General features: G+C 44.0%; 1 protein-coding gene and 1 long non-coding RNA gene across 2 annotated transcripts in view; both read right to left on the bottom strand.

The window, feature by feature from the left end:
* The window catches only part of LOC127922917 (LIM and calponin homology domains-containing protein 1-like), a 58,322-nt gene extending 43,501 nt beyond the window's left edge, over window positions 1-14,821 (bottom strand). The window contains exon 1 of the mRNA XM_052506920.1: window positions 14,579-14,821. Within this exon, the coding sequence (XP_052362880.1) occupies window positions 14,579-14,677 (99 nt within the window). The 5' untranslated portion in view covers window positions 14,678-14,821. The remainder of the gene's footprint in view (window positions 1-14,578) is intronic.
* Window positions 384-1,308, bottom strand: LOC127922916 (uncharacterized). Its single transcript, XR_008112783.1, has 3 exons — window positions 737-1,308; window positions 534-619; window positions 384-420 (listed from the first exon to the last, which is right to left on the bottom strand). It is a non-coding gene; the product is annotated as an uncharacterized LOC127922916 (long non-coding RNA).
* Window positions 14,822-15,194: the final 373 nt, after the last annotated feature.

Below are 15,194 nucleotides of genomic sequence, written 5' to 3' on the forward strand. Positions count from 1 at the left end.
CCTTAAAGCTGCCAACTGTTGCCAGTATAATGCTGTACATTTACAGGAATTTCTTCCTGAAATCTAAATGACAGAAAAACATTACATTTGTACATCAAATACATTTATTCAAATTAACTAAGAACATTAACAACATATGAAACAAGTGAATTGACAACAGAAGTAACAACAGTTAACACATATGTAATAAGAGCATCATTACAGTAATAATGTAGAGTGGAAGGGAAAGTTTTTTAACTACTTGGCAGACATGAAACAAAACAGACAATCATAATATCAGTCAAAAATATCACATTCCCAGTTCATGCTACAAAAACCATGAACTTCAAAGGGGTTTTAACAGAACATGAGACATTGTTGTTCTATTTGAGCCAAAAAATCCATAACAGAACACTGAGACATTGTTGTAGTTGACTCAACCTTCCATAACAGAACACTGAGACAACCTTCCATAACAGAACACTGAGACATAACAGAACACTGTTGTAGTTGACTCAACCTTCCATAACAGAACACTGAGACATTGACACAACCTTCCATAACAGAACACTGAGACATTGTTGTAGTTGACTCAACCTTCCATAACAGAACACTGAGACATTGTTGTAGTTGACTCAACCTTCCATAACAGAACACTGAGACAGAGTTGACAACCTTCCATAACAGAACAGACATTGTTGTAGTTGACTCAACCTTCCATAACAGAACACTGAGACATTGTTGTAGTTGACACAACCTTCCATAACAGAACACTGAGACATTGTTGTAGTTGACACAACCTTCCATAACAGAACACTGAGACATTGTTGTAGTTGACTCAACCTTCCATAACAGAACACAGACATTGTTGTAGTTGACTCAACCTTCCATAACAGAACACTGAGACAGCGAAACGCTCTGAATTTACAAACGACCCAGATCGCATTCTGACACACTGGAGGCAATTATGAACGCACCCCTAGTTGTCAATCAAATGTATTTGGCATCGGGGCGGCAGGGTAGCCTAGTGGTTAGAGCGTAGAGGCGGCAGGGTAGCCTAGTGGTTAGAGCGTAGGGGCGGCAGGGTAGCCTAATGGTTAGAGCGTTGGACTAGTAACCGGAAGGTTGCAAGTTCAAACCCCCGAGCTGACAAGGTACAAATCCGTCGTTCTGCCCCTGAACAGGCAGTTAACCCGCTGTTCCTAGGCCGTCATTGAAAATAAGAATTTGTTCTTAACTAACTTGCCTGGTTAAATAAAGGTAAAATATATATATATTTTTTTAAATCGATCAAATGTGAGGGCAGGCAAGTTCCCATTCAGTTGTCAAAGCGTGGGTTGGGACAAGCATGCATTGGTGGGTAAGCTCCATCGTTTATCAGTCCAATTTTGACAGCCAACGAGCTGGAAAAGTTTGAGAGGGTTTACCTAATGTTTCTTTGTTAGATATGAGTTCATCTTGCTCTGGCTAGCATAAGTTGTTGATCTGGTTGTTGTTGATGTGTATAACTGAGGGAGCGAGAACCTGTCTTTTCATGGTTGTTTAATCAATAGGACTGTAAAGTTCCCTAATGTAGGAGGAGGACTCTCGTTGTGTTTTTAAATATTTACAGAAATCTATTCAGGTGTATTTTGTGTCTTTTTGGTGAATGTGTTCTAATGATCTGAAGTCACGTTGTTGTTACTGTCTGTAAACACACAGTCCAGTTCATAGTGAATGATGACAGGCCCTACTGTCTGTAAACACACAGTCCAGTTCATATGAATGATGGCAGGCCCTACTGCCTGTAAACACACAGTCCAGTTCATAGTGAATGATGCAGGCCCTACTGTCTGTAAACACACAGTCCAGTTCATAGTGAATGATGGCAGGCCCTACTGTCTGTAAACACACAGTCCAGTTCATAGTGAATGATGACAGGCCCTACTGCCTGTAAACACACAGTCCAGTTCATAGTGAATGATGACAGGCCCTACTGTCTGTAACACACAGTCCAGTTCATAGTGAATGATGACATAGTGAATGATGACAGGCCCTACTGTCTGTAAACACACAGTCCAGTTCATAGTGAATGATGACAGGCCCTACTGTCTGTAAACACAGTCCAGTTCATAGTGAATGATGACAGGCCCTAGTGAATGATGACAGGCCCTACTGCCAGTGTAAACACCAGTTCAGTTCATAGTGAATGATGACAGGCCCTACTGCCTGTAAACACACAGTCCAGTTCATAGTGAATGATGACAGGCCCTACTGCCTGTAAACACACAGTCCAGTTCATAGTGAATGATGACAGGCCCTACTGCCTGTAAACACACAGTTCAGTTCATAGTGAATGATGACAGGCCCTACTGCCTGTGAAAACACACAACAGTCCAGTTCATAGTGAATGATGACAGGCCCTACTGCCTGTAAACACACAGTCCAGTTCATAGTGAATGATGACAGGCCCTACTGCCTGTAAACACACAGTCCAGTTCATAGTGAATGATGACAGGCCCTACTGTCTGTAAACACACAGTCCAGTTCATAGTGAATGATGACAGGCCCTACTGTCTGTAAACACACAGTCAGTTCATAGTCCAGAAGTGAATGACAGGCCCTACTGTCTGTAAACACACAGTCCAGTTCATAGTGAATGATGACAGGCCCTACTGCCTGTTAACACACAGTCCAATTCTGTGACAGGCCCTACTGCCACACAGTCCAGTTCATAGTGAATGATGACAGGCCCTACTGCCTGTAAACACACAGTCCAGTTCATAGTGAATGATGACAGGCCCTACTGCCTGTTAACACACAGTCCAGTTCATAGTGAATGATGACAGGCCCTGTCTGCCTGTAAACACAGTCCAGTTCATAGTGAATGATGACAGGCCCTACTGTCTACTAAACACACAGTCCAGTTCATAGATTATTAACCCCAGTCTACCAACAATAGACACTATTCTCTTGACTCAACATCCAACGATAGACACTATTCTACTGACTCAACATCAGATTATTAACCCCAGTCTACCAACGATAGACATTATTCTCTGACTCAACATCCAACGATAGACACTATTCTACTGACTCAACATCAACGATAGACACTATTCTCCTGACTCAACATCAGGTTATTAACCCCAGTTTACCAACAATAGACACTATTTTACTGACTCAACATCCAACGATAGACACTATTCTACTGACTCAACATCCAACGATAGACACTATTCTACTGACTCAACATCCAACGATAGACACTATTCTCCTGACTCAACATCCAACGATAGACACTATTCTCCTGACTCAACATCCAACGATAGACACTATTCTCCTGACTCAACATCAGGACATCAACCCCAGTTTACCAACGAACCTGGATCTGTAGTGACGCCTCAACACTGCGATGCGGTGCCTTAGTCCTTGGCGCGACGAGGAGGCCCAATCAAACAGTTATTTCATATAATAATTTTCTATAATCTATATTAATCAAATGTATAATTATTGTACGGACTCTCTCTCCATTTAACTCTCCAGATTACACACACACCCCCACAGAGATATTGCAGTTGGACATCTGAAGCTATTCCAATTAATCCCTGCAAGGACAGCTGTGACATCTGGCATGTACAAAAAAAAACACACACACACACACACACACACACACACACACACACACACACACACACACACACACACACACACACACACACACACACACACACACACACACACACACGTCAGAGGTATCTATGTTCTAGAACACACGTCAGAGGTATCTATGTTCTAGAACACACGTCAGAGGTATCTATGTTCTAGAACACACGTCAGAGAGTATCTATGTTCTAGAACACACGTCAGAGGTCTCTCTGTTCTAGAACACACGTCAGAGGTATCTATGTTCTAGAACACATGTTCTATGTTCTAGAACACACGTCAGAAGGTATCTATGTTCTAGAACACACGTCAGAGTCTCTATGTTCTAGAACACACATGTTTAGAACACACATTTCTATGTGGCCGCTGTGCCATGCAGGGGCGGGCCTCGAGGAGACAAACTAACCTGAAGGCTGCTGCTGTTATGTTTCCTTGGACACCAATGTCACACACACACACACACACACACACACACACACACACACACACACACACACACACACACACACACACACACACACACAGACACTAAATAACTTGAGAAAGAGAGAGCAGCCTTACAGTCATAAATAACTTGAGAATTAGAGAAGAGAGAGACAGAGAGACAGATTGAGAGAGACAGGTGGAGAGAGAGAGATATAGATGAGAGGTGGAGAGAGAGAGAGAGATAGAGATGAGATGAGAGAGAGATATAGATGAGACAGAGAGAGAGATATAGATGAGAGAGAGAGAAGACAGGTAGATGAGAGAGAGAGATAGATGAGAGAGGAGAGAGATATGGAGATGAGAGAGAGGTGGAGAGAGAGAGAGAGAGAGAGAGGAGAGGTGGAGAGAGAGAGAAATAGATATAGATGAGAGAGAGAGAAAGAGAGATGGAGATATAGATGAGAGAGAGAGAGAGAGAGACAGGTGGACAGAGAGCTGGAGATCCACCAGATATAGATGAGGAGATAGAGAGAGAGACAGGTGGAGAGAGAGCTGAGATATAGATCCAGAGAGACAGGTGAGAGAGAGAGAGAGAGAGAGACAGGTGGAGAGAGAGAGAGTCCTCAGGTGGGAGAGAGAGAGAGAGAGACAGGGATAGATAGAGAGAGAGACAGGAGCCCAGAGAGACACTGGAGATAGAGATGGATATAGAGGTGGGAGAGAGAGACTGCTGTCCTCTAGGAGACAGAGTGGAGAGATCCACCACACTAGACCAGGTGAGAGGTATAGAGGAGATGGACACTGGTTGTCCTGGAGAGAAGTCCCATCCACCACATACCAGGTGGGTGGTATAGAGGAGATGACCCAGATTGAGGTTACAGAGAGCTGGTAGTCCCATCCACCACACTACAGGTGGGTGGTATAGAGGAGACAGACCCACTGGTTGTCCTCTAGGTTACAGAGAGCTGGTAGTCCCATCCACACACTACCAGGTGGGTGGTATAGAGGAGATGGACCCACTGGTTGTCCTCTAGGTTACAGAGAGCTGGTGGTAGTCCCATCCACCACACTACCAGGTGGGTGGTATAGAGGAGACAGACCCACTGGTTGGAGGTTACAGAGAGCTGGTAGTCCCATCCACCACACTACCAGGTGGGTGGTATAGAGGAGACAGACCCACTGGTTGTCCTCTAGGTTACAGAGAGCTGGTAGTCCCATCCACCACACTACCAGGTGGGTGGTATAGAGGAGACAGACCCACTGGTTGTCCTCAGGTTACAGAGAGCTGGTAGTCCCATCCACCACACTACCAGGTGGGTGGTATAGAGGAGATGGACCCACTGGTTGTCCTCTAGGTTACAGAGAAGGAGAGAAAGTCCCATCCACCACACTACCAGGTGGGTGGTATAGAGGAGATGGACCCACTGGTCTGCCCTCTAGGTTACAGAGAGCTGGTAGTCCCATCCACCACACTACCAGGTGGGTGGTATAGAGGAGACAGAACTGGTTGTCCTCTAGGTTACAGAGAGCTGGTAGTCCCATCCACCACACTACCAGGTGGGTGGTATAGAGGAGATGGACCCACTGGTTGTCCTCTAGGTTACAGAGAGCTGGTAGTCCCATCCACCACACTACCAGGTGGGTGGTATAGAGGAGATGGACCCACTGGTTGTCCTCTAGGTTACAGAGAGCTGGTAGTCCCATCCACCACACTACCAGGTGGGTGGTATAGAGGAGACAGACCCACTGGTTGTCCTCTAGGTTACAGAGAGCTGGTAGTCCCATCCACCACACTACCAGGTGGGTGGTATAGAGGAGACAGACCACTGGTTTGTCCTCTAGGTTACAGAGAGCTGGTAGTCCCATCCACCACACTACCAGGTGGGTGGTATAGAGGAGATGGACCCACTGGTTGCCCTCTAGGTTACAGAGAGCTGGTAGTCCCATCCACCACACTACCAGGTGGGTGGTATAGAGGAGATGGACCCACTGGTTGTCCTCTAGGTTACAGAGAGCTGGTAGTCCCATCCACCACACTACCAGGTGGGTGGTATAGAGGAGATGGACCCACTGGTTGTCCTCTAGGTTACAGAGAGCTGGTAGTCCCATCCACCACACTACCAGGTGGGTGGTATAGAGGAGATGGACCCACTGGTTGTCCTCTAGGTTACAGAGAGCTGGTAGTCCCATCCACCACACTACCAGGTGGGTGGTATAGAGGAGATGGACCCACTGGTTGTCCTCTAGGTTACAGAGAGCTGGTAGTCCCATCCACCACTACCAGGTGGGTGGTATAGAGGAGATGGACCCACTGGTTGTCCTCTAGGTTACAGAGAGCTGGTAGTCCCATCCACCACACTACCAGGTGGGTGGTATAGAGGAGACAGACCCTACTGGTTGTCCTCTAGGTTACAGAGAGCTGGTAGTCCCATCCACCCACTACCAGGTGGGTGGTATAGAGGAGACAGACTGGTTGTCCTCTAGGTTACAGAGAGCTGGTAGTCCCATCCACCACACTACCAGGTGGGTGGTATAGAGGAGATGGACCCACTGGTTGTCCTCTAGGTTACAGAGAGCTGGTAGTCCCATCCACCACACTACCAGGTGGGTGGTATAGAGGAGATGGACCCACTGGTTGTCCTCTAGGTTACAGAGAGCTGGTAGTCCCATCCACCACACTACCAGGTGGGTGGTATAGAGGAGATGGACCCACTGGTTGTCCTCTAGGTTACAGAGAGCTGGTAGTCCCATCCACCACACTACCAGGTGGGTGGTATAGAGGAGATGGACCCACTGGTTGTCCTCTAGGTTACAGAGAGCTGGTAGTCCCATCCACCACACTACCAGGTGGGTGGTATAGAGGAGATGGACCCACTGGTTGTCCTCTAGGTTACAGAGAGCTGGTAGTCCCATCCACCACACTACCAGGTGGGTGGTATAGAGGAGATGGACCCACTGGTTGCCCTCTAGGTTACAGAGAGCTGGTAGTCCCATCCACCACACTACCAGGTGGGTGGTATAGAGGAGATGGACCCACTGGTTGTCCTCTAGGTTACAGAGAGCTGGTAGTCCCATCCACCACTACCAGGTGGGTGGTATAGAGGAGATGGACCCACTGGTTGCCCTCTAGGTTACAGAGAGCTGGTAGTCCCATCACCACACTACCAGGTGGGTGGTATAGGAGATGGACCCACTGGTTGCCCCTCTAGGTTACAGAGAGCTGGTAGTCCCATCCACCACACTACCAGGTGGGTGGTATAGAGGAGATGGACCCACTGGTTGCCCTCTAGGTTACAGAGAGCTGGTAGTCCCATCCACCACACTACCAGGTGGGTGGTATAGAGGAGATGGACCCCACTGGTTGCCCTCAAGGTTACAGAGAGCTGGTAGTCCCATCCACCACACTACCAGGTGGGTGGTATAGAGGAGACAGACCCACTGGTTGCCCTCTAGGTTACAGAGAGCTGGTAGTCCCATCCACAGGTGGGTGGGTATAGAGGAAGACCCAGTTGCTCAGCTCAGGGGTATGCTAATTTGGTATTGAGCAGACCAACCCACTCTATTAAATTAGTCAAAACAGGAAATGTTTTACCTCTGGCTATAAATTAAAAAGGAAATGATCTCAACAGAGATAAATGTCCTCCTGTGTGCTACCTACATTTGAAGTCAGAAGTTTACATTCACTTAGTTTGTAGTCATTAAACTCCATTTTCAACCACCACACATTTCTTGTTAACAAACTATAGTTTTGGCAAGTCGGTTAGGACATCTACTTTGTGAAGGACACAAGTCATTTTTCCATCACAAAAGTCCTGACCTCAATCCCATAGAAATGTGGACAGAACTGAAAAGTGTGAATGCGAGCAAGGAGGCCTACAAATCTGACTCAGTTACACCAGCTCTATCAGGAGGAATGGGCCAAAATTCACCCAACTTATTGTGGGAAGCTTATGGAAAGCTACCGAAATGTTTGACCCAAGTTTAAAAAAATGTAAAGGCAATGCTACCAAATACTAATTGAGTGTATGTAAACTTGTGATGAAAGAAAGGGAATGTGATGAAAGAAATAAAAGCTGAAATAAATCATTCTCTCTACAATTATTCTGACATTTCACATTCTTAAAATAAAGTGTTGATCCTAACTGACCTAAGACAGAGTGTGTGTGTGTGTGTGTGTGTGTGTGTGTGTGTGTGTGTGTGTGTGTGTGTGTGTGTGTGTGTGTGTGTGTGTGTGTGCGTGCGTGCGTGCGTGCGTGTGTGTGGGTGGTGATTGACAAGATACCAAAGATACCATCGTCGTCCTCATCCTCATGATCTCTGGTTGAAACAGGAAGTGTTGAACCAGCTTCACTCAGTCGCTGTCCACCAATCAGAAGGTGGGGAAACAGGTTACCATGTAGATCTACTCACAATAACAAGACCCTCCCCCTCGACACACACAGAGGTCACTGATTGTAAACGTCACAGAGAGAGAGCCATGTGCGTGAATACTAGTCCACATGTTCACTGCCATGGTTACCACCCGGAATCTCCTGGCTCTCGTCTGCGGGAGGCGGGGTTCTGGTGCATGCGCTCAGGGGGAACGGGTCTCTCTCTCCAGGTGTCTTCAGACAAACCAAACATGGCCACCGAGAGATACTATTCTAGTAAGTTCCATCCCTTACTAGATCATATTCCCTTAGTTTCAATCAAACACACACACACACACACACACACACACACACACACACACACACACACACACACACACACTTCATCACGCAGCAGTAATGTCCCACATTGTGCCTTCTAGTCAAGTTGTAACCGGACACCCTGCGAGACAACAGGTGACAGGGCAACAGTACATTTATAGGCTATCCCCTCAGACCCAGGTCTCCAGTCCAGAACCCCCTACTGTAATATAACATTTATAGGCTATCCCCTCAGTCCCAGGTCTCCAGTCCAGAACCCCCTACTGTAATATAACATTTATAGGCTATCCCCTCAGTCCCAGGTCTCCAGTCCAGAACCCCCTACAGCAATATAACATTTATAGGCTATCCCCTCAGTCCCAGGTCTCCAGTCCAGAACCCCCTACTGTAATATAACATTTATAGGCTATCCCCTCAGTCCCAGGTCTCCAGTCCAGAACCCCCTACAGCAATATAACATTTATAGGCTATCCCCTCAGTCCCAGGTCTCCAGTCCAGAACCCCCTACTGTAATATAACATTTATAGGCTATCCCCTCAGTCCCAGGTCTCCAGTCCAGAACCCCCTACAGCAATATAACATTTATAGGCTATCCCCTCAGTCCCAGGTCTCCAGTCCAGAACCCCTACTGTAATATAACATTTATAGGCTATCCCCTCAGTCCCAGCTCTCCAGTCCAGAACCCCCTACAGCAATATAACATTTATAGGCTATCCCCTCAGTCCCAGGTCTAAAGTCAAGAACCCCCTACTGCAATATAACATTTATAGGCTATCCCCTCAGTCCCAGGTCTCCAGTCCAGAACCCCCTACTGTAATATAACATTTATAGGCTATCCCCTCAGTCCCAGGTCTCAGTCAAGAACCCCTACTGTAATATAACATTTATAGGCTATCCCCTCAGTCCCAGGTCTCCAGTCCAGAACCCCCTACTGCAATATAACATTTATAGGCTATCCCCTCAGTCCCAGGTCTCCAGTCCAGAACCCCTACTGCAATATAACATTTATAGGCTATCCCCTCAGTCCCAGGTCTCCAGTCCAGAACCCCTACAGCAATATAACATTTATAGGCTATCCCCTCAGTCCCAGGTCTAAAGTCCAGAACCCCCTACAGCAATATAACATTTATAGGCTATCCCCTCAGTCCCAGGTCTAAAGTCAGAACCCCCTACAGCAATATAACATTTATAGGCTATCCCCTCAGTCCCAGGTCTCCAGTCCAGAACCCCCTACAGCAATATAACATTTATAGGCTATCCCCTCAGTCCCAGGTCTAAAGTCAAGAACCCCCTACAGCAATATAACATTTATAGGCTATCCCCTCAGTCCCAGGTCTAAAGTCAAGAACCCCCTACTGTAATATAACATTTATAGGCTATCCCCTCAGTCCCAGGTCTAAAGTCCAGAACCCCCTACAGCAATATAACATTTATAGGCTATCCCCTCAGTCCCAGGTCTAGTCCAGAAACAGCAATATAACATTTATAGGCTATCCCCTCAGTCCCAGGTCTCCAGTCCAGAACCCCCTACAGCAATATAACATTTATAGGCTATCCCCTTCAGTCCCAGGTCTCCAGGTCTCCAAAACCCCTACAGTAATATAACATTTATAGGCTATCCCCTCAGTCCCAGGTCTCCAGTCCAGAACCTCCTACAGTAATATAACATTTATAGGCTATCCCCTCAGTCCCAGGTCTCCAGTCCAGAACCCCTACAGTAATATAACATTTATAGGCTATCCCCTCAGTCCCAGGTCTCCAGTCCAGAACCCCTACAGCAATATAACATTTATAGGCTATCCCCTCAGTCCCAGGTCTCCAGTCCAGAACCCCCTACAGCAATATAACATTTATAGGCTACCCCTCAGTCCCAGGTCTCCAGTCCAGAACCCCTACAGTAATATAACATTTTATAGGCTATCCCCATTTATAACCCCTACTGTAATATACATTTATAACCCCCTACTGTAATATAACATTTATAACCCCTACCCATATAACATTTATAACCCCTACTGCAATATAACATTTTATAATCCCCATAGCCCCCTACAGCAATATAACATTTATAACCCCTACTGTAATATAACATTTATAACCCCTACTGCAATATAACATTTATAACCCCTTACTGTAATATAACATTTATAACCCCCTACTGTAATATAACATTTATAACCCCTACTGTAATATAACATTTATAACCCCTACTGTAATATAACATTTATAACCCCCTACTGTAATATAACATTTATAACCCCTACTGTAATATAACATTTATAACCCCCTACTGTAATATAACATTTATAACCCCTACTGTAATATAACATTTATAACCCCTACTGTAATATAACATTTATAACCCCTACTGCAATATAAATTTATAACCCCTACTGTAAATATAACATTTATAACCCCTACTGTAATATAACATTTATAACCCCTACTGTAATATATAACATTTATAACCCCCTACTGTAATATAACATTTATAACCCCCTACTGTAATATAACATTTATAACCCCCTACTGTAATAACATGTATAACCCCCTACTGTAATATAACATTTATAACCCCCTACTGTAATATAACATTTATAACCCCCTACTGTAATATAACATTTATAACCCCCTAGTGTAATATAACATTTATAACCCCCTACTGCAATATAACATGTATAACCCCCTACTGTAACATTTATAACCCCTACTTTAATATAACATTTATAACCCCCTACTGTAATATAACATTTATAACCCCCTACTGTAATATAACATCTATAACCCCCTACTGCAATATAACATTTATAACCCCGGTGTCTAGAACCTCCTACTGTAATATAACATTTATAACCCCGGTGTCTAGAACCTCCTACTGTAATATAACATTTATAACCCCGGTGTCTAGAACCTCCTACTGTAATATAACATCTATAACCCCCTACTGTAATATAACATTTATAACCCTGGTGTCTAGAACCTCCTACTGTAATATAACATTTATAACCCCGGTGTCTAGAACCTCCTACTGTAATATAACATTTATAACCCCGGTGTCTAGAACCTCCTACTGTAATATAACATCTATAACCCCCTACTGTAATATAATATAACATTTATAACCCCGGTGTCTAGAACCTCCTACTGTAATATAACATTTATAACCCCGGTGTCTAGAACCTCCTACTGTAATATAACATTTATAACCTCCTACTGTAATATAACATCTATAACCCCGGTGTCTAGAACCTCCTACTGTAATATAACATTTATAACCCCTACTGTAATATAACATTTATAACCCGGTGTCTAGAACCTTCTACTGTAATATAACATTTATAATGTAGAACCTCCTACTGTAATATAACATTTATAACCCCTACTGTAATATAATTTATTTATAACCCCTACTGTAATTTATAACATTTATAACCTCCTACTGTAATATAACATTTATAACCCCGGTGTCTAGAACCTCCTACTGTAATATAACATTTATAACCCCGTGTCTAGAACCTCCTACTGTAATATAACATTTATAACCCTGGTGTCTAGAACCTCCTACTGTAATATAACATTTATAACGGTGTCTAGAACCTCCTACTGTAATATAACATTTATAACCCTGGTGTCTATAACCTCCTACTGTAATATAACATTTATAACCCCCTACTGTAATATAACATCTATAACCCCGGTGTCTAGAACCTCCTACTGTAATATAACATTTATAACCCCGGTGTCTAGAACCTCCTACTGTAATATAACATTTATAACCCCGGTGTCTAGAACCTCCTACTGTAATATAACATTTATAACCCCGGGGTCTATAACCTCCTACTGTAATATAACATCTATAACCCCCTACTGTAATATAACATTTATAACCCCGTGTCTAGAACCTCCTACTGCAATATAACATTTATAACCCCGGTGTCTAGAACCTCCTACTGTAATATAACATTTATAACCCCGGTGTCTAGAACCTCCTACTGTAATATAACATTTATAACCCCGGTGTCTAGAACCTCCTACTGTAATATAACATGTATAACCCCGGTGTCTAGAACCTCCTACTGTAATATAACATTTATAACCCCGGTGTCTAGAACCTCCTACTGTAATATAACATTTATAACCCCGGTGTCTATAACCTCCTACTGTAATATAACATTTATAACCCCGGTGTCTAGAACCTCCTACTGTAATATAACATTTATAACCCCTGTGTTTAGAACCTCCTACTGTAATATAACATTTATAACCCCGGTGTCTATAACCTCCTACTGTAATATAACATTTATAACACCGGTGTCTAGAACCTCCTACTGTAATATAACATTTATAACCCCGGTGTCTAGAACCTCCTACTGTAATATAACATTTATAACCCTGGTGTCTAGAACCTCCTACTGTAATATAACATTTATAACCCCTACTGTAATATAACATGTATACCCCGGTGTCTAGAACCTCATACTGTAATATAACATTTATAACCCCGGTGTCTAGAACCTCCTACTGTAATATAACATTTATAACCCCCTACTGTAATATAACATTTATAACCCCGGTGTCTAGAACCTCCTACTGTAATATAACATTTATAACCCCGGTGTCTAGAACCTCCTACTGTAATATAAAATTTATAACCCCGGTGTCTATAACCCCTACTGTAATATAACATTTATAACCCCGGTGTCTAGAACCTCCTACTGTAATATAACATTTTTATAACCCCGGTGTCTAGAACCTCCTACTGTAATATAACATTTATAACCCCGGTGTCTAGAACCTCCTACTGTAATATAACATTTATAACCCCTACTGTAATATAACATTTATAACCCGGTGTCTAGAACCTCCTACTGTAATATAACATTTATAACCCCGGTGTCTAGAACCTCCTACTGTAATATAACATTTATAACCCCGGTGTCTAGAACCTCCTACTGTAATATAACATTTATAACCCGGTGTCTAGAACCTCCTACTGTAATATAACATTTATAACCCTCCTACTGTAATATTACATTTATAACCCGGTGTCTAGAACTCCTACTGTAATATAACATTTATAACCCCGGTGTCTAGAACCTCCTACTGTAATATAACATTTATAACCCCGGTGTCTAGAACCTCCTACTGTAATATAACATTTATAACCCCGGTGTCTAGAACCTCCTACTGTAATATAACATTTATAACCCCGGTGTCTAGAACCTCCTACTGTAATATAACATTTATAACCCGGTGTCTAGAACCTCCTACTGTAATATAACATTTATAACCCCGGTGTCTAGAACCTCCTACTGTAATATCTATAACCTCCTACTGTAATATAACATTTATAACCCCGGTGTCTAGAACCTCCTACTGTAATATAACATTTATAACCCGGTGTCTAGAAACTGTGTAATATAACATTTATAACCCCTACTGTAATATAACATTTATAACCCCGGTGTCTAGAACCTCCTACTGTAATATAACATTTATAACCCATTTATAACCCGGTGTCTAGAACCTCCTACTGTAATATAACATTTATAACCCCGGTGTCTAGAACCTCCTACTGTAATATAACATTTATAACACCGGTGTCTAGAACCTCCTACTGTAATATAACATTTATAACATTTACATTACATTTAAGTCCAGACGCTCTTATCCAGAGCGACTTACAAATTGGTGCATACACCTTATGACATCCAGTGGAACAGCCACTTGCATCTAAATCTTTTTTTTGGGGCGGGGGGAGGGATTACTTACCCTATCCTAGGTATTCCATGAAGAGGAACCCCGGTAATAACCCTGTTTATACACAGACATCTCACCTCAATCCACTTCTGCGACTCTCTGAATGCAGACTCGGGATGTCTCAGTTCGTCCAGGGGAACGTGAGGTTCCTCGCGCTCAGTCCCGGTGCTGGCCATCTCTGATAACGGCTTCAGTAGGCTATGGTGCGCTCGTGGGGTTTAAATATCCTTTTCTCTGTTAAGAAAAGCTCGGCAATGTCGTCCCTTAATTCCTACCGGACAGCTGGGCTTGTTATTCCACCGGTTAAGGCTCACGGAGGGCCCGTAACTGTTATATCCATTTATTCTAGCAGAATTCTCAGTAACTCGGCGTGAGCGTCTCCCGGTTGGGCTGTAGAGGAAAAATGATCTATCGTGACTCCCACACTGCAACACGAACCAACCGGACACTAAAAATAACCTCCAACCGGCCAGGCGCGAGACAGACGCCAAGCAGCCGGTCCTGGTGCCCGCAGGACGGGGAGGATAGAAGAATGTTGGAGGGGGGTTGGGGCGGTGTGTGTATTTTACAAACGGTGGCGTTATAATTCCGGTCAGCTGGCGAGACAACGTGACGCTGCTGCCACCGAGCGCCAGAGAAGCAGAAAGGTCGCGTTGATTCACCGCATCTGTAACCACGGCGACGCGCTGCCGC

This window comes from Oncorhynchus keta, unplaced genomic scaffold, assembly GCF_023373465.1.
Source record: "Oncorhynchus keta strain PuntledgeMale-10-30-2019 unplaced genomic scaffold, Oket_V2 Un_contig_27657_pilon_pilon, whole genome shotgun sequence".
NCBI classification, from domain to species: Eukaryota; Metazoa; Chordata; class Actinopteri; order Salmoniformes; family Salmonidae; genus Oncorhynchus; species Oncorhynchus keta.